The following is a 20112-nucleotide window of genomic DNA, read 5'->3' as shown; positions in this document are numbered from 1 at the left end:
TCTGAGTTCAAATCCCACCTTGGTCTACTTAGGTGGTAAACCAACACTATTTGGTACCTTGGGTGCCTTTAGAAGAGTCCATGGGAAGGACTGTTTCAACGAAGTCGCGTTTTATCCTTGCCTTCTAAACATGGAGTAGTTGAAACAAGGACAACTGAAGAAAGGGAATATTCTTTATGTTTTAGGTCTCATTTCTTTGCTTGTTTGTGTTTTTTTTTGTTGTTCGATAAAAGTTCATTTCTATGTTTTTGTTTTTATGTTTTCATTTCTCATTGTGTTCAACATTTTTTAATGTCCTGTACCCATATATGCATGTATATATACATATATTTATATAATTTATATATATATATATATATATATATATATATATATATATATAATATATATATACACACACACACACACATACACACACACACGCATGCACAATCATCTCTGAAAGTCTTTCATCACTACATCTATAAGCTGGTTGCTATAAGAATTGACCAACTGACTTCAAGCCAAAATGGGGAAACAGGTAATCAGTATCTAGACATGGGTGTTGCACCAAAAGACTTTGACAATTTATGAAATATATAATTAAAACAAATAAGAATCTTATTAAAGAAAGTGTGCTATTAAAATCATTTCATCTATCAGCCAGTGTACTGACAAACAATACACCCACTGTCCAGTGTTAATATATGAATAAAGCTATTTACCATCAATTGGTCAGTTGTGTCTATTGTTTTTGGAAGGGTGTGTAGATCACCAAGAGCTTTCTGAGCATTTGCCACACTTCCCATGGGAAAGCTGCCTTGATAGTTTTCAACCATAGATGGTAAAACAACATCCAGTAAGTCCAATACCGTTTTGACAGTATTTGCAGAATCCTACAACACAGAAATAAAACAATAAACAAATAAATAAAATGAAATAAGTGTAACAGCATTTATTTAACCCTTTAAGTATTCAGATTTCTTAGTCCGACTTATTGCTTATTTATTCACCTTGTTCTGAATTTATCAGGCACTAGCAGTATCGCCCGGCGTTGCTCAGGTTTGTAAGGGAAATAACTATAAAGCATTTTTAGAGAGTTATAGCCAAAAAATAGCCAAAAAATGGAAAAAAAATGATGGTAAATTTTTTTTTTGAGAGTAATAAAAGGTTGAGTTGCGTCCCCTAGACAGTCTGTGGTTTGTTTTTTTTTATTCTCGACCCCATGTCGAATTTATCGATTTTTTTCAGAACTGGGGGAACTTTTCAAAATTTTCGCTGCGTTAGTTTTGAATTATGACATTGGGCTATGTGTGTGTCAAGTTTCATCAGAATCGGTTGAAAGCCGTGGTCAGGGTGAGGGTACAAGCAAACAGACACACAGAAACACACACAGACAAACTGCCATTTATATAGAGAGAGATTCTCTTGCAGCTTCAATATTGCAATGATGTGCTTGTATATATTTTTAGAATGACATTGTTGGGTAGGTGTATGAGTCTGGATCCAGTCAGTTTTAACATGAAACAAATAGGCGCAGGTGTGGCTGTGTGGTAAGTAGCTTGCTAACCAACCACATAGTTCTGGGTTCAGTCCCACTGCGTGGCATCTTGGGCAAGTGTCTTCTGCTATAGCCTGCCTCGGGTCGACCAATGCCTTGTGAGTGGATTTGGTAGACGGAAACTGAAAGAAGCCTGTCGTATATATGTATGTATGTGTGTATGCATTTGTATGTCTGTGTTTGTCTCCCTAGCATTGCTTGACAGCCGATGCTGGTGTGTTTACGTCCCCGTCACTTAGCAGTTCGGCAAAAGAGACCGATAGAATAAGTACTGGGCTTACAAAGAATAAGTCCCGGGGTTGATATGCTCGACTAAAGGCGGTGCTCCAGCATGGCCACAGTCAAATGACTGAAACAGGAGAAAGAGAAAGAGACTATTTTGGCTAGATATGGCCAGTTTAAATGCTAAAGGGTTAAACTAAAAAAAAATATATACATATAAATGCAGTGTAATAATCATTCATGATGCAATGCACCTATCATTAATAACTAATTTGTTTCGTGGGGAATGTGGTATTTACTCCCCTCTTTGGTAGAATCCAATAAACTTTCAGAACTATTTATTTCAGGCTCAGTATTTCAATCCTTTTGTTACCCTATTTCTGTTAAAATACACTGCCTTTTACTGCAATTAATTTTGAAAATAATTTAGTGAAACGAGCTTCATCATTTTTAGTGTTTGGAGCAAAAATTAACAAGAAATTTTGATGGAAAATTTTGATTTAGATTATTTTAAAACAGGATTATAAAGAGAAACTTTGATTATAAAGTTAAATCATTTGACAAGAGCTAAGGTGAAAAATTAATACTTACTAAATATTTCAGTAAGAAGTCTCGGTACACCTAAAAAAATGAAATATATAAATTTAAGAAAACTGTACAATAAATAAAGAGCAAAAATTTAAAAGAAGGAAAAAGAGCCGGACCCTAGCCAATATAACATAGTGGCATCACGCACCTATGTATTTGTAAACAAAGATATTCTCTTGCTCCTCGTGCCTCTTGACCCAGCAGAGTATCAAGGTGCCAGTTGGAGGAAGAGTATTGAGCTGGTAGTTATTTTCAGCTGTAGACTGGAGCAACATGAAATGATGTTGCCTTGCTCAAAGACACTATGTGTTGTGCAGTCCAGGAATCCAACCCATGACCACATCATTGAGCCCAACACTTCAACTACAACGTCATATAGCTTCAGGAAAGGGTATAAAATAAACATAATTTCATCATTTATTACTTCTAACCCTGCTTTCTTTTACACTAATCCAGTTGCAGTAAATTTATTATATATTCAAGTTCATTATATATACATAATTTAATGTGCACAGTATAATGAAGCAAGCTACTAATAATTTCTTGCATAAGAGACATGAGTCTAAGCAGGTTTTTATAACATACCTTGTATCTCCAAGCAATCTTCAGGCTTGGAAGCACAAAACGTGTTTATGAAAACCTACCTAGAGCCACATCTCTTCTGCAAGAAACTAATAGTATCTAGCATCTTCATAATGTGTACATCAATTGATATTTCTCTCTCACCAGATGGAGTACTTTGTTGATCTTATCTCAACCGAACAATAAACTATTTACTATGTTTCCAGTACAAAACTGAACAGCCGTTACACGTCACAGAAACACTTTCTCCTGAAAGTGTATTAAACCATTGAAGCTCTCCAGGATTTTAATGACGATGTAACTGAAGTATAAATTAGAACATTTTTATATTAATTACTTTGTGGTTTCTAATTACCAACATCCTCATCACTGTCAATAATATTTTTAGTTTCTTTTCATCATCATCATCATCATTTAGCATCCGCTTTCCATGCTAGCATGGGTTGGACGGTTCAACTGGGGTCTGTGAAGCTGGAAGGCTTCGTCAGGCCCAGTCAGATCTGGCAGTGTTTCTACGGCTGGATGCCCTTCCTAACGCCAACCACTCCGTGAGTGTAGTGGGTGCTTTTTACGTGCCACCCGCACAGGTGCCAGACAATTAATTTATGCTATCACTAATAGTTGTCACATCTGACCTAAAGCTACACAGACTAGAGATGGATGGTCAATTGCAACAGCCCCAGTAGCTGACTGGTACCTATTTCACTGGTCTGTAGAGTAGGGAGTAATGAAAAGAAAGGGGACAGGAGCTCAAAGGCATAAAAGAATACACAACATCAACAGGCATTTAGCCCCATTGGTCCTTTCAGCACACCACTATCTTCTTAACACACAAACTACAATTCCATGCTTTTTTTTTTTTTCATTAATGCATTTGAAAAAGATCTTTTTTTTTTGTTTTTTTTTGGTGACTAAAGTTTTTAAAGCCATTTCTCATCTACAACACATTTCAAGCATTCATCAGAAAATTTCCAGTGAACTTACTTCGATTTGTTTGCAAAGAGTTTCACTTAATTTTACCGACTGGTCAGTAGTCTTGAAGCCATCAGTCCTATCTGCTGGGGCTGGAGAAGATAGCTTCCGACGCAAAGAACTGGGTAATGTTGTTTCTCCTGAGAAAGGGGAGGGACTGGAGTTTGCACCACTAATGTCCAAACCACTCTGTGGTGTGCGCTTTACTAAAGCCTAAACGATACAAAAAGAGACAATATCAATAAACATAATGATTAATTGTCTGTGGAGTGATTTCACACCATCATATTAATTATCATTAAAGAAGAGAAACAACAAGAAAATTCTTTGTTTGATTTATGGCTTGTGATTGATGTAAATCAGTATGAAACACAATTCAAGACAAGACAAATATGTTGATAAAAAAGACAACAAACAAACCAACAAGGGACAACAATGATTGTTTATCAGGATTACTTTTAGCCCAAATCTAGATCAGTCACGGGCAACTTACAGCCTATGAGACTTTCTGAGGAGCACACCTAACAAAATATTACCTTGAATTTTTTATTAGTAGTGTGGCCTGCTAGTTGATGAGCTATGGCTAATGTGGCCCGCTTCACAAACAAAAAAAAAAAAGGATGCCCATGCCTGATCTAGATGCTGTTTAGAGCTAAAAACTGAATTACAACTTTACATTGATTCTTTGATTTAAAAAAAAAAAAAAAGCAAGATGCATATCGTTTCATATCATTATTGCCTTCATTGTTTTGTTGACAAGGGAAAGAAGAATCTACACAACACCATCTGTTCATTTGTTTTGAACCTTTTCTTTTGGATCCTCTTTCCTGTGGCTCCCATCATTTCCAAATTTGATGTCAACACAATTTCACAGGTTCACACCGATCAGCTTCTACCACACCTACTATCCACACTTGACACTTTGCAGCACTTTTCTCTTTTTCTCTTCTAACACAGCATATCTCATCTACACCTATTATATAATCACACCAACACAAACACCTTTGCTACATACAGACAGTTCATTCTTCAAACTTCTAATCTCACTCTTCTCAGATATTTCACATTTAATGGCTAACACTCTAGGTCATTCTTCTCCAGATTACCTCTTCCACTGCAACATCAAACCAATCACTTCACTATCAAGTAGCAACGGTGCTTCAAATGCATCTGAAAGCAATTAAATATAAGAAAAATCTGTGTGTGTGTGTGTTGTTTTGAGATCAATATAAAATGAATTACCAGACAACTACTATCTTCTTTGGCTCCACAATCACAGAAAAAGGAGCCAAATTTGGCGTAGGACAAGTCATGGTCTTTATGGCAAACTTTGGCACAAATGGTGCATACACCAACCCCATCTTCCATTTTACATGTATGGCAATGATACCTGGAGAACAAAAATGAAATAGTTTTAGTTTCCCAACCAAATAGCATTGCCTAAAATATATTTTATCCAAGCATTATATTCATACAGAAACATCTACACAACAAAAAAAGACTGATAGAATAAGTACTTGGCTTAACCCTTTAGCATTTAAACCGGCCATATCCGGCCAAAAGTATTCTGCCTGTTTTATGTTCAAACTGGCCAGATCTGGTCTCTCACACCAACCCTACAATATCGTTTTAAAAATTAACAGCTACCTCATCAAATTCTCATAGCTACAAGATAATGCATGATTGGTTCAAAACAGTGTAGATGAAAAAGCATTCATTTTGGCAGAATAATGCGAACACTAAAGGGTTAAAGAAGAAAAGAAAATGTTCTGGGATCAATTCATTTGACTAAAAATTCTCCAAAGTAGTGCCCCAGAATGGTCACAGTCTAATAACTGAAACAAGTAAAAAAAAAAAAAAAAAAAAGATAGTTTAACAATACCTACCAATGTTGGTTCATGAATTCTTTTTGAGTTATTGTAAATGTACATAGTTTATTATTCAGGGATTCTTCATCCTGGAACAAATAAATTAAAAAGATTAAATAGATGAAACTATGAAGGAAATCAATGTAAATATGAATTCTGTGGGGGTGTGTGTGCGATTTTAATTTTCAATGCTTTGTGTACAATAGTTTGTATCAAAAAAAAAAAAAAAAAAAAAATTGTTTCATTTCTAAGTAAAAACTTAGATAACAAAGCAGGATAACACTGGTAACAAAGCAATTATAGTAATAGATCTGAGTAACAAAGACTGGTAACAAAGCAATAACACCGGTAGTAATAGTAGTAGTAGTAGTAGTAAGAGGGGTCTCTTTTTATTTTTTTTTTTCATTTTTACTTAACAAATTAATGCTGAAGCTGAAAATGTAGTTTAGTTAGAAAGGTGTGGACTAACACAACTGTCACCTTCCTGCGAGAGAAAGGTAGACCAAACAAACAAAAACGCGAGAGCTGTGTTGCTGCATGTTTAAGTGAGACGTGGGCTCTGACTGTAGAAGCTAAATCAAAAGGCGAGAGACAAATTTGGTAAGGCTATTTTTGAGACAGTTAACTCGACATGTCATGCTTCCAAAAACATAACATATCATATCACACGGGAAATGAACTAGATAATGCTAAGCTGTTCAGAAATAACATGGCATCAAATTGTTAAGTAACAGGTTATGTCATGCAGTTAAGAAGACATCTAGTCACCAACATAGCACACAATGTTAAGTATTTAACAACTTCATAAAACTGAACTAGAATTTAACATTGAGTACCTGCAGTGGTAATTGATATTGTTCGTCCTCTTCAGGCTAAATGTAAAACAAACAAAAAAAAATAATAAAAAGGCAGAGCAAAAAATATGCTAAGAGAAGAGCAGCCATGAAAAGCATCAGCTCAATGTATCTAAGAGAGAGAGGAGATTCTTCTGGTTTGGACATTTTCACTTGGATGCTGGATGCATCTTGGTGAAAATGTGCCAATTCCCAACAATGGAAAGTACTCGCAGCAGTGAAAAAACCAAAAAAAAACCATGAAAGGTATGAGAAGAAATGATGAGAGAATGGATGCCAAGAATTTGGGTCTCACAAAAATGATGAAGAACCAACTAAGAAAAGTGGGGACTCATAGCAGAGCAAACCTAACGGTTAAAATCCATTCTAGTATGGAAACCCAGTAAAACAACAGAAACGACAACAATGCCAATATACAAGACCATATTTACTCTACTCGTCTCTCCCACCTACCTACACACTTGCAACCTACCCAATCACACCTCATCATCATCTCTCTCTCTGTCTATCTCTTTCTTTCTCTCTCATATTTTCTTATCATTTCCCTATTATTCTGCTACTCACCACCCCCACCTTTTCTGCACTGTCAGTCATCTCCTCCCCCTTACCTACCTCCCCACCACCACTACATCCAGCCTTCACCCCTAGCTAATTTCTACACTAGCCACCTGCTCTCCCTTACTTATCACCCCACTCAATACTTGTTCTTCATACTAATCACCTCTTCACCCATTCCCAATCTTTCACTCTCCCATACACTTGCAGCCTCTACTCACCCCCACTCCCTGTTCCCCACTCACATCTATTCACCTTGTATCTCAAGGGTCCACCATAACATCTCATGACCACTATTTTATCACTTTCCACCTCCAACCTGGTCACTCTCTTCTATAATGTAGCTTCTCTACAACAACAAACCTGTCCTATTCTGGCCCCCTTCTGTTACATTTTCCTCATCCCCTAGCATAAAACCACCTCCTCATTTACAGCTGTTCCACTCAGTTGAAAGGGATTTTAGTCTACCATGCTGCATGGTGACCTCACAAGTGCTGGTGCCACAAAAAAGACAAAAAAAAAGACATCCAAAGACACCCAGCTGAAGAATCTATACCAAAGAAAACACTAAAGCACAATGCAGTCCCTCAGACCCACAGGATATTGTCAAACCATCCAACCTTCCTCTGTATGGAAAGTGGACTTCAAATGATGAAGATGATAGGATGATAATGATGATTATGTATGACCATGAGAAGCATTACAAAACTGCACAGAAATTGACTGACTTCTGAAATGTTGGTTTGAAAAGAAATTTTCCACAAAGGTTTCAAAAAGACACTGAAACAAGAAGCTTACTATAGTTTCTAAATATTTATCACTTAAATTTATATCATACAATTTTTAGACTCAAGCTTAAAGAAATTTTATTGGGATCCCTAAAACTGAAATTAAAAATTGATATGATACTCCCAATTATTTTTGCGTTTTTATCAATTTTTCAGAAGTAATGAATTTGTAAGTAATACCTGTACAAAAATCAAACAGTAAATTAATTTTTAAACAGGTTGTGCTCAGATGAACAAAATTAAATACATACCGAATCCTCGGCAGCAGAATCTTCATCATCTCCACCCATTTCATCAGCCCAATCACTATCCAAATCCTATAAAGAATCATAAAAAAAGTAAACAACATGAAGATATGTTTGATGCTTGATTTTTAAAAAATTTTTTAGAAACATTAAAACAGATCGTTTTGGGGAAAGAAAAGAAAAAAGATCTTTGCATAAGAACAATTTAACGAGGAAACAAAAAAAACATTCATCGCAACCACTGTTTTAATAACACAATTCATTTTGTTAGGCCTAATACAGCTGTCAGCAAAGTGGTCGATATTGATCTCCAGGGTGCAGTGGGGATCCAATAAACGCCTGAAGCGATTCTGAGATTCAGGACATTGAAATATTAGCAAACTGCATCAGGAAGAGTGCAGTAATTTAAGGATAAAACTTGCTAATTTCAAACCAAATATCAATGCAATAACTAATATTCACTAAACAGATATTTCACATTATATAGGATAAAGACCTCCTTTGGTCGTGAATGACCATCGGATTCACCACATCATTGTTTAACATCCGCTTTCCATGCTAACATGGGTTGGACGATTTGACTGAGGTCTGGCGAACCAGATGGCTGTTCCAGGCTCCAATCTGATCGCACCTAGAAAGTTCCCCTCCAAGGAACAAACCCAAGCAAGGTTGTTTAAGGAAGACCAGCAGTCGCCCATGCATACCACCTTCCCCTCTCTGTGTCACCGATGTTATCCAAGGGAAAGACAAAGGCTGATACAATTTGGCACCAGTGATGTTTCTACAGCTGAGTGAACTGGAGTAATGTGAAATAAAGTGTCTTGCTCAAGAATACAACACACAGTCTGGGAATTGAACTCACTACCTCATGATTGTGAGCCTGATGCTCTAACCAATGAACCATGTGCCTTCACATTATATATTCCGACTGTATCAATATGAACTTTTATTGCTCTTTCTCAATTTTATTGATTGTTTCCATTACATTTCTTTAAATATTTCTTATTAAAAAAACAGTAACAACACAAAAGAATAAAGGAATTATTGTTTTTAAATCAAAAAATTTTTTATTAATTATACTGACTGGCTCCCCATTCCAGCGGCACGTAAAAAAGCACCATCCAATCATGGTCAATGCCCCCCACCGACTGGCATGTAAAAAGTACCATCCAAAAGTGGTCGGTGCCGGTGGCACGTAAAAAGCACCCACTACACTCTTGGAGTGGTTGGCATTAGGAAAGGCATCCAGCTGTAGAAACCTTGCCAGATCAAATTGGAGCCTTGTGCAGCCTTCTGGCTTGCCAGTCCCTAGTCAAACCATCCAACCCATGCCAGCATGGAAAACGGATGTCAAAGAATGATGATGAATATTATTTCAGAAATTAAGGTGGTGAGCTGGCAGGATCCTTAGCACACCAGGCAAAATGCTTAGCAGCATCCTGTCCATTTTTACGCTGAGCTCAAATTCTGCCTAGGTCTACTGTGCCTGCCATCCTTTCTGGGTTGATGGAGGTGTATAGGTTATCAAATGATTCCTTGAAGGAGTCAATGACATTAGTTTACCAAGCTCTGCTCTAATCTGATTTGTTCTTACCTGTGCAGTTGTAGCATCATGGTCTATTGGAGGGGAAGTGGCTCCACCTCTGTAAAAGAAAACAAGAAAACAGACACATTAGAACCGACTTGATAACTCCAAGGGGAAAACTGAAACCTTTTACAGTCATAAAACCAAATCTAATAATTATACACAAGAAAATGGTGTTGAAGTGCTACTATAAGAGCTTATTGAACATGTAGAATACATGGGATAAAGAGGGACCTTCTCATGCTGACCCTACAAGGAGAGACCTGCAATTCAAGTTGAGAGCAGCATGGTTGATCAAATGATTAAAGGCATGCAGAAAGGAAAAGCTGTGGGTCCATCAGGAATAGTTGCAAGGACGCTCAAAATATCTGGTGAGGTAGGATACACAGTTAGCACCTGGGATAGTTAATCAAGTTATACAGAAAGGTGTCTCATACCTAATGATTCCCACCCTCTCCTCGATAACATGAGTAGCCATGCAGCTCCTCCACAGCAACAAATCTGTTCCGGTCTGTTCCCTAAAACTTTAACCCCCACATCTTATAGCATAAGGTTACCTCCCTCTCTACTGTAGCTCCACTCAGTCTATGAGGATCTTAGTCTTGCAAACTACATTGTAATCTTACTAGTGCTAGTACCACAAAAAAAGTACCCAGTACACTCTGTAAAGTGGCTGGTATTAGGAAGGTGCATCCAATTGCAGAAACACTGCCAAAGCAGATATTGGAGCAAAAGGGTAGGCTTTGGCCCCATCAGACTGGCATTGAGTTTCTATATCAGCTTTGGAATGGTGGCTGAATACTCTTCATCATCATCATTTAACGTCTGCCTTCCATGCAAGCATGGGTTGGGCAGTTTGACAGGAGCAGGCCAGCTAGAAGACCACCCTAGGCTACTGCGTTAGTTTTGCCTTTCCTAAACACCAACCACCCCATAAAGTGGCCCCGAGTGCTTTTTACATGGCACCAGCACGGGTGAGGTCAGTTTTGGTATGGTTTTTACAGCTGGATGCCCTTCCAAATGCCAACCACTTCAGTGTGGACTAGATGCTTTTTAAGTGGCACTAGCAGTGGCAGGATCACCAAGTAACTTGCAAGACAAGGAATTATGAGAGGAGAGGGGACAATGGAGGAGGGGGCTCTTGTGTCAGATAATGAAAGGTTAGAGTGTGACAGCATTAGTAAGGTTGTCAAGTACAAGAAACAAGAAAGGAAAAGGCCCCCTCGAGGGTGTTGAAAGGGAAAGGATTAGTAGTTTTATGTCAGGTGTCGAGAGATTTAAGTATAATAGAGGGGCAAGCACAGGTGTCTTTCTATAGAAGAGAAACACGGCTACCTTGCATTATGCAATGGTGGGCAGGAGTAGCTGGAAAGAAGACGATGATAATGATGGGGTGCCAGAACACAAAAATCAAACAATTTATGTAAGTATCGGAATTTACCTTTCAGAATTTCTTTTCAGTGCACTGAGCACCTCTCCCACGTGAGAAAGCAAGGAACACATTGCATCCAAGATGGACAGATGCTACAAAAACAAAAACAAGAAAAAGTGATATACATAAGAATAAAGACGACCCCCAAACTTGATTATTTTATGTTATTACTGAAAGATGTTAGGACTAACAGAAATTTATAGCAATTTGCCAAGTGTGGAATAACTGAGACCTACCACATGAAACTGATAGCAAATTGTTTTATTGCCATGAGAATTTGACTGACAGGAGACTTTGGGATTAAGTACTCTGCTGGAAATGCAGACCACAGGAAAAATAAGTTATGTAGACTTGAATATCTTTGATAGTTATCCATAATAAACATATATTTTATAAAATTTCTCACAATAAATATATCAATATACTTTAAGGAAGACATGTGTCAACCTATACAGCAATCCACTAAATCATCCTTGTTTACAAACAGCACTGTATACAATGAATATTTTAATTTAATTTATACTAAAGTATATTAATTAATTAAATTTTTTGTGCTTGTCTTGCAGGGTATCTATCAGAAAGATCAGAAAGACTTCAGGTGTGAATTTTTTTTTTCTCATTGCATAAGAGTAGTAGAGGTATGGACAACAATAGCTTTACAGTTCAAATGATGGATTAATGACTACACTGTAATAAGTTCAAACCTTAATAGAACCATTGATGTGTGTAGGGGTACTTTGACAAAACAACATAAAAGTCAGATTTGCTCCAGAAAAGATCTATTGGTAAGGACTTCTGAATATAAAATTATTCCTAACAACCCTAACTCAAGTAGAAAAGAGATTTAAAATAAGAATATAGATGTTCAAATTTCACTAAAATGTTAAATTAGCCAAAAGAAAAATGCCAGCCTTCTGGCTTAGAAAAAAAAAAAAAAAAACAGGATTTCTTTCTTTTTTTTTTTCTTTTCTCTTGCTCACAGGTGATTAAAAATTTTTTACCTTTCCAGATTTCACATTTTCTTTGATTTTTTCCATGACATCTTTTTGAGAAAGGTGAGAATAACTGAAATAAATGTTAAGGAACATTAAAGCATTGAAGCTAAATCTAAGATTGCATTCAATTTTAATTCCAGTATGTGGAGTGAAAATTATATCAATATAAACGAATGCATAATTTCTTGGTATGCTAATTAACTTTTCTAGTCCCACCCACCCAAGTTCTTGTAACACATCTCAGATGAATTATTGTTAACTTTAATACTTCATATTATTAGTATCTGTCATTATACTTGTCTGTGAGATGACATTTCATTCAATATAATATTCAATCATGAAACCAAATAATCTAATTAACCACCAGGGAAACAGGTGCATTATTTGTGGACACACTAAATAGTGGTAAATATATGTAGGTATATCTATTGAAGAATAATTAGGAAGAATTATTAGACTCAGGCACACAGTGTTATCAATGATTGTTACAGAGAAATTACTTTAAGTCATTATCAATAAAGAAGAAATGCTAGTCTTTTACAAATTATGACACCTGTAGAACTAACTACCAGAGGTACACACAAGAAGTATACTATTTCTACAGGTTTCATAGAGACTGCCATATTTAAGAGACAATTGGCAGTGAAGATTGCGTAAATTTGGGAATTATTTCAAAGAGGTTGAAGAACTTCCAACACAAATAGCATTAAGCCTTGCAAATGTATTAGAAAAGTTAGCAGATGTCTTTGAATGTTTTGGTGTTTCTTAAAGTGATCAGACAATTACTGTAGAGCTTCAAATAACACCAACTTTAGCTTGTAATGTAAGACTAAAATCCACTGAGTCATATGGTAACTCGGTGGATTTCAGCTCTTCAGGAACCGAATGACTATGTTAATAGCTTGGTGGTTGTGAAGAAATGAGATAATACAGTGTATTATTTGATAGATTTAAATGACAACAAGAAGTGTTTTGGAAAGTAAAACTCTCCAAACTTGATTTGTTTTCAAAAGAATTCCTTCAGAGTGAAATTTGTCTCTAAGGTGCCAATAAACTCTATGACACATTTTCCTGAAAGTTTCAAAGAGGTATGTTTGTATCGATGATACACTTGTGTTCTTGTAGTCAAAGAAGGATCATGGCAAAATCTACAAGCTGTTTCAATATGAGGTATACATCTCATTTAGGCCACTATTTTACAACTTATTTGCTGCGTTTGTTACATATTCATTTAATTTTATGCTGTATTAAAAAAAATTATATTCTAAAGTGAATAAAATTACATTTACAGCACTTTAATGATAAAAAATTCTATATTTGCAAGTGTTTACCCATGCAGTGGATAAAGTAAAAAAATTTGCTTTTTGAACTTGATGGGTAGAGAGTATAATGTGTTATTTTGGTTTATGGATTTGCAAAAAGAGTTAAAGAGTTAACAGCATAAAAAGTACAACTTACCAAGTCTCCAACCATCCAACAGCAGCCTGGAACAGTGCCTTATGACCACTTCCCTGACCAGCTCCAGCTAAAGATCTCATTACACTGACAAGATCAGAGAAACCTTGACTATCATTATTGGAAGCTAGAATTTTTGTACCCATTGGAATTAATGTAACAAGAATTGTTTGAGCTACTTTCTCACTGACTGGGCTGAAATATAAAAAAAAAAAACAAATATATATAATTATATCTTTGTTTCTAAAAGATTCTATGCTTCAAAAAGTTCCTCATTATTTGTAAAAACAGCAATAACAGATCTCCAATACATTTTCTATAGTTTTTCAAATAAGTTCAGTTTGTTTGATATTGAACAAATTTTCTTAGACTGCTTGAATTACTTTACATTGTTGAAAAAAAACCACACTCATTATGCACCAACCCAATATATATGATGGGCTTCTTTCAGTTTCCATCTACCAAATCCACTTACAAGGTTTTGGTCGGCCTGAGGCTATAGTAGAAGACACTTGCCCAAGGTGCCACGCAGTGGGACTGAACCAAGAACCATGTGGTTGGTAAGCAAGCTACTTACCACACAGCCACTCCTACGCCTATGAACCTTAAAACTTAATTGTGCAAACTTACTTCAATCAATCTTTGGATTGCCATTTACTTCTTAAATACGTTTTGATTCAAGGTAAACACTTAAAATAAAAATGGTGTCAACCAGAATAACAAACTAATGTAAACTAGAGAATATTCAAATATATATATACACACACACACACACACACACACACATATATATATATCACGTGATCACGTGACCGACCAGTCCATCAGATGTAGTTACACATTGCTGGTCACAATGCGTTTGCATTGTTTTAGTCTTCGAATGACGCCACCCCACTGGCTAAGCGAGCAGGCCAACAGAAGAAAGAGTGGTGAAAGAGTACAACAGGGGTCGCCCCCTCCCCCCCCTGCTGGAGCCTCGTGGAGCTTTTAGGTGTTTTCGCTCAATAAACACTCACAACGCTCGGTCTGGGAATCGAAACCACGATCCTACGACCGCGAGTCCGCTGCCCTAACCACTGGGCCATTGCGCCTCCACACACACATATATATATATATATATATATATATATATATATATATATACACACACACACACATATATATATATATTAACTGAAGTAAGTGAAAAAAATATATGCAAAAGAGAATAGTCGTTTGATTAAACAAAATGAAAGCATTGAGGAACACAGAAATGATTCAAATAAACTCTTTACCTTTTATCTTTAACAAAGAACCCAGTCAGGCTCTGTAGCAGCATTCTGTTTTCTTTCATTGCAGCTTCTTCAGTAGAATCCTAAAATAGTTAAGTTTTTTTCATTTAACACTAAGTACTGAATTTGAAAATATGTTTAAAATAATTTTCTAATATATTTTTTTTAGTTCTAGTTTTGCATTTATAATAAAATATATACAAATTGTAAAAAATAATTTTAAAAAAATATACAGCAGAGTATTGTTTCTACTTCTCAGATTTTCACCTATCATGGGGGTGGAATGTAACTCCTGCGATAGTCGAGGGATTATGGAAGCACTCCGTCGGTTACGACGACGAGGGTTCCGGTTGATCCGAATCAACGGAACAGCCTGCTCGTAAAATTAACGTGTAAGTGGATGAGCACTCCACAGACACGTGTACCCTTAACGTAGTTCTCGGGGATATTCAGCATGACACAGAAAGTGACAAGGCCGGCCCTTTGAAATACAGGTACAACAGAAACAGGAGGTAAGAGTGAGAGAAAGTTGTGGTGAAAGAGTACAGCAGGGATCACCACCATCCCCTGCCGGAGCCTCGTGGAGCTTTAGGTGTTTTCGCTCAATAAACACTCACAATGCCCGGTCTGGGAATCGAAACCTCGATCCTATGACCGCGAGTCCGCTGCCCTAACCACTGGGCCATTGCGCCTCCACAGTCGAGGGATTACTGTATATATTTAGGCCAGATCAAGTCATTAGGTATATATGAGTGGGTACTGAAAAGTTCTTGGTGTTGGGTAAAAGAGAATAGTGGCGGATCAGTTAATTATGATTTTATCCAACATAATCCCCTCTCAGATTCACACTTATTGAAGAGGTCATTCGGTTTTCCTAAGCCCTGTAAAAGTACTCGGAAAGTTGGGCCTCCAACCAGGCCTTTCATAATACGCTTAAAACCAGGAACTTTTCAGCACCCTCTTGTACATTAACCCTTTAGTGTTTGAACCGGCCACATCCAGCTCAAATATTCTGCATGTTTTATATTCAAATTAGTGATATCTAGCCTTTCACACCTACCCTACATTGACACTCTAAAAATAAATAGTGACATTATTGAAACCTCGAAAACTATAAGATAATGCATTATTAATTCAAGTTGATGATGATGATGAATTTGAATGAAGAAGTATTACATTTAACAGAATAATTTAACACTAAAGGGTTAAGGTTTTTAACAGAAAAACACGGAACAAACCAAAGTTCTATAACTTAGTAAACTGGCCATGCTTAAGTAAAAGAGAAAGTTACCTGGGGTGTAGTCAAAGCAATTTTCCATAACCACGTCTGTAGTGTTGCTATGTCAACCGAGGCCAATTTTGTTAAGCAGCCACACAAGGATTCATAGTCTTTGTCATTTGGATTTTTTTCAGCTGAAAATATTAAAAAAAAAAAAAAAAGAATATAATTCAAAGGAAATATAATTCCCCTGGTTTTAACCCTTTAGCATATATCCCTTTTGGCCATATCCAGCCCAAATATTTTACCTGTTTTATGTTCAAACTGGCCCCTCACACTTACCTTACAACAACATCATCATCATTTAGCGTCCGCTTTCCATGCTAGCATGGGTTGGACGGTTCAACTGGGGTCTGTGAAGCTGGAAGGCTTCGTCAGGCCCAGTCAGATCTGGCTGTGTTTCTACGGCTGGATGCCCTTCCTAACGCCAACCACTCCGTGAGTGTAGTGGGTGCTTTTTACGTGCCACCCGCACAGGTGCCAGACAGAGCTGGCAAGCAGCCACGAACGGATGGTGCTTTTACGTGTCACCGGCACGGGGGCCAGGCGAGGCTGGCAACGGACACGAACGAATGGTGCTTTTACGTGCCCACTCATATCATTCTAACAATAAACAATTACATTACTAAAATTTCCAAACCAGATAATTATTCTGAATTAATTATACATTATGTCATAACTTCAACATTTCGATAATATGACTATTTCAGAATAACATTGTAGAACAGGTGTGGGAGGTAGGATCTGGTCAGTTTTAACACAAAACAGGAAGAATATATAGGCTGGATGAAGCTGGTGTAAATGCTGAAGTGTTAATTTAATTCAGACAAAATAATTTGTGTCTACTCACCAAGCATGAATAATTTATTGAAAAACTTCAAAATCTTTGTTGCAAACTGGGGTGATAAATTAGCAGCAGCCAGAAGCAGACCACATAAATCTGAAATGAAAAATTAGTCAGTTTAATAAACACATCAAAAATATGTTGTTGCATATTTGATAGTTTTGTTTAACCCTTTTGCTGTGAAGTTAAATTTTATGGTTATTCCAGTAATGATGTTAAATATCTTCCACAAAATAGAATTGGTATTTTCTGCAAGTCACACTGCTTCAATAAACTTGACATGTCTCAACAGAAAGTAGTTTCAAACACAACATTCCTCAACAAAAGATAAGATTAGCATATAAATAATATATAAAAGTGAGGTTGTGTGAGAGTCTGTCTCCTACGATTTAGATTCCTAACTACTCCCACATTTTGTGCTGCAGTTTAACCAAAACCGGGTATCTTATAGTCGTGATTCATATCGAGCCCTTCTGGGTATTAGCGCGCGTCTACGATGAGTCTACGATTTAAAAAAAAATTTACCATCAATTTTTTCCATTTTTAATGCATTTTTGGCATATATAAGGGAAGTAACTCTCTAAAAATTTATTACTAAATCTCAGAACGTAAAAAGCTACAGTAACACCCTGCTTTGTGGTTAGCCATATTGAGATGGCTATTATACTTTACATCTCTAAAAATGCTTATATAGTTATTTCCCTTACAAACCCGAGCAACGCCGGGCGATACTGCTAGTAAATAATATATAGACAATTGTTGTCTGGACAGCTCCCAGCCGGCCAGCTACATGTCAAACCATCCAACCCATGCCAGCATGGAAAGCAGACGTTAAACAATGATATAAACTGCTTTCCATAATTAAGGGTAATGAAATTTTGAGTGGATAGATCTGATTTCAGCAGTAAAAAGGTTCAAAGTATAATTAACTGTCTACAAATCTAGTTCCATTAGCTTCTTTTACATGATCCTACCCTAAAACTTGTCCTATTTCAATTAAGCCAAGTTTTCTGGGCCAGCACAGCTGAGAGGATCTTTATATTTATACATTGTTGGAGACCTGCTTTTGCTAAAAGTTAGATGTCTTTCTAATGGTTAATCACCAAAACAGGTAGAAGCAAAACTAATTCATTAGTCAAGTAGAGTTACCACAACCATGACCATCTGTCTACCAATAACATGTCCGTGTTCTGTTTGTAAATACATCATTTAGGGCTAAGTTTTAGATCAGTATATTTATTAATTATGCTAACGAAGGACAGAACTTTGTTCTAACAAGCATTTACAAAGACATTCACTGTTCAATTGATTCAGAAGGCATTGAGAATCCAGTCAAGGTAAAATAATTTACAGTTCAACTCCATGATATAAGATTTAATTACAACAGATCTAGCATGTAAAAGGGGTTAGCTGATATAACAATAAATAAATGTAAATCTTCAAGTCAAATTTCCTTATGTTGTATAGGAAAAAAACCCAGTAGGGGTTTGCATAATGGGTCTGTAATGACTTCTGTAATACATCATTTCACACAAAAACATGAGACCAGGAACTGATGTCTGTAGATAAATAAGTATTGGCTGTTACTGTGGAACAATGGCTAAGTTAAGTTCGGACATATTTCTGCAGTCTATGTAAATAATGTTTTAGAAATGAAAACTATTTTACCTCCTGTTTCAATATAAAATTTTTCAAAAGCTTTTTTTCCAGCAGTTTTTTCAAGGTGACTATCCATGAATTTCAAGCAGTCCACAAATATTTTTTCATCCAAGCCACTGATAAAAAGAAGATACAAACAAGATAATGACATTGAATTATTTATACAGGAAATATAAACAGCTAAATAAAATACCTACTAATATTCTGTTCCAAATTACATAACCATTAAAACAGTATTTTTTGTATCAAAGCACTCATGCAGGTGCCATGTAAAAAAAGCACCCAGTACACTCTGTGAAGTTACTGGCATTAGGAAGGGCATCCAGCCATAGAAACCATGCCAAAAGTGAAAGGAGCAGGCCAACCAAAGAGCTGCCCAAGCTCCTTTTGTCTAACTATCTAACCCATGCCAGCATGGAAAACAGACATATGATGGTGGTGGTGGTGGGGGATAAGATGATGCTGCTGAAACACACAATTTCCTTCCATCATCATCATTTTAAAATCCACTTTTCCCTGCTAGCAAGGGTTGGATGAAATTTGTTGAAGCAGATTTTCTACAGCCAGAAGCCATTCTTATCACCAACCTTCACCTGTTTCCAAGCAAGGTAATATTTCCACCCTGTGGCCAGACAAGTTCTCACAGAAGACTGGAAACAGGACACCGCATGTATGATAGCAACACCATTTACAGCTATCACGTGATGTCATGACAAACAGATGCTAACACACAAACACACACACACATATAGTATGGTCTTTTAACAGCATCTGTCAACCAAATCCACTCACAAGGCTTTGGTTCACCAGGGGCTGTAAAAAAAAGACACCTGCCCAAGGTGCCACACAATGAGACTGAAACCAAGTGGTTGGGAAGCAAACAACCACACAGCCATGATTTCCACTAATAAAACTAAAAACTGAAATCACAATATTACTTATAATAAAATTTCCATGCAGGAATACTGATAAGTTCTACTATGTATTCAGGTATACATACCTTAATTCATTTGTATATTCAATGAGAAGCTCTTGACAAACTTCCAGTACATACAGGTAAGTTTTCATGATGAATTTCTCCCCTTCTCCTTCACCAAGAAATCTTTCCAATGACATTGTTACCTAAAATAAATAAAAAGAAATGAAAGGAATAAAAACTATGCATCTCAGTAGGTTATGTATACATTTTTGTATTTTAGGGTTTAATCCTTTAGTGTTCACATTATTCTGCCCAAATTAATCCTTTTTTATCTACATTGTTGTGAACTAATCATGCATTACCTTGTAGTTATAAGATTTTGACGGGGTAGCTGTTAATTTTTTAAGATGATATTGTAGGGTTGGTGTAAGAGACCAGATATGGCCAATTTGAACATAA

At 36.5% G+C, this 20112-nt stretch overlaps 1 protein-coding gene across 12 annotated transcripts in view; it reads right to left on the bottom strand.

The window, feature by feature from the left end:
- Positions 1-20112, bottom strand: part of LOC115223172 (E3 ubiquitin-protein ligase UBR4) — a 197368-nt gene that overhangs the window by 121172 nt on the left and 56084 nt on the right. For 8 of the 12 annotated variants that reach the window (XM_036512184.1, XM_036512187.1, XM_036512188.1 and 5 more), the window contains exons 30-45: positions 19735-19856; positions 18744-18850; positions 17082-17171; positions 16244-16365; positions 14956-15035; positions 13685-13876; positions 12233-12296; positions 11241-11323; positions 9809-9857; positions 8221-8286; positions 6609-6644; positions 5791-5861; positions 5147-5294; positions 3917-4117; positions 2354-2383; positions 705-875 (exon numbers count right to left, since the gene is read on the bottom strand). In XM_036512184.1, coding sequence (XP_036368077.1) covers positions 705-875; positions 2354-2383; positions 3917-4117; positions 5147-5294; positions 5791-5861; positions 6609-6644; positions 8221-8286; positions 9809-9857; positions 11241-11323; positions 12233-12296; positions 13685-13876; positions 14956-15035; positions 16244-16365; positions 17082-17171; positions 18744-18850; positions 19735-19856 — 1632 coding nt within the window. The remainder of the gene's footprint in view (positions 1-704; positions 876-2353; positions 2384-3916; positions 4118-5146; positions 5295-5790; positions 5862-6608; positions 6645-8220; positions 8287-9808; positions 9858-11240; positions 11324-12232; positions 12297-13684; positions 13877-14955; positions 15036-16243; positions 16366-17081; positions 17172-18743; positions 18851-19734; positions 19857-20112) is intronic. The other 4 variants (XM_036512189.1, XM_036512190.1, XM_029793615.2 and 1 more) reach the window with 1 other exon arrangement.

The sequence above is a fragment of the Octopus sinensis genome, linkage group LG22 (assembly GCF_006345805.1).
Source record: "Octopus sinensis linkage group LG22, ASM634580v1, whole genome shotgun sequence".
In the NCBI taxonomy this organism is placed as follows: Eukaryota; Metazoa; Mollusca; class Cephalopoda; order Octopoda; family Octopodidae; genus Octopus; species Octopus sinensis.
Note: the sequence above shows the minus strand (reverse complement) of the source record. Positions and strands in the feature narration are given on the sequence as shown.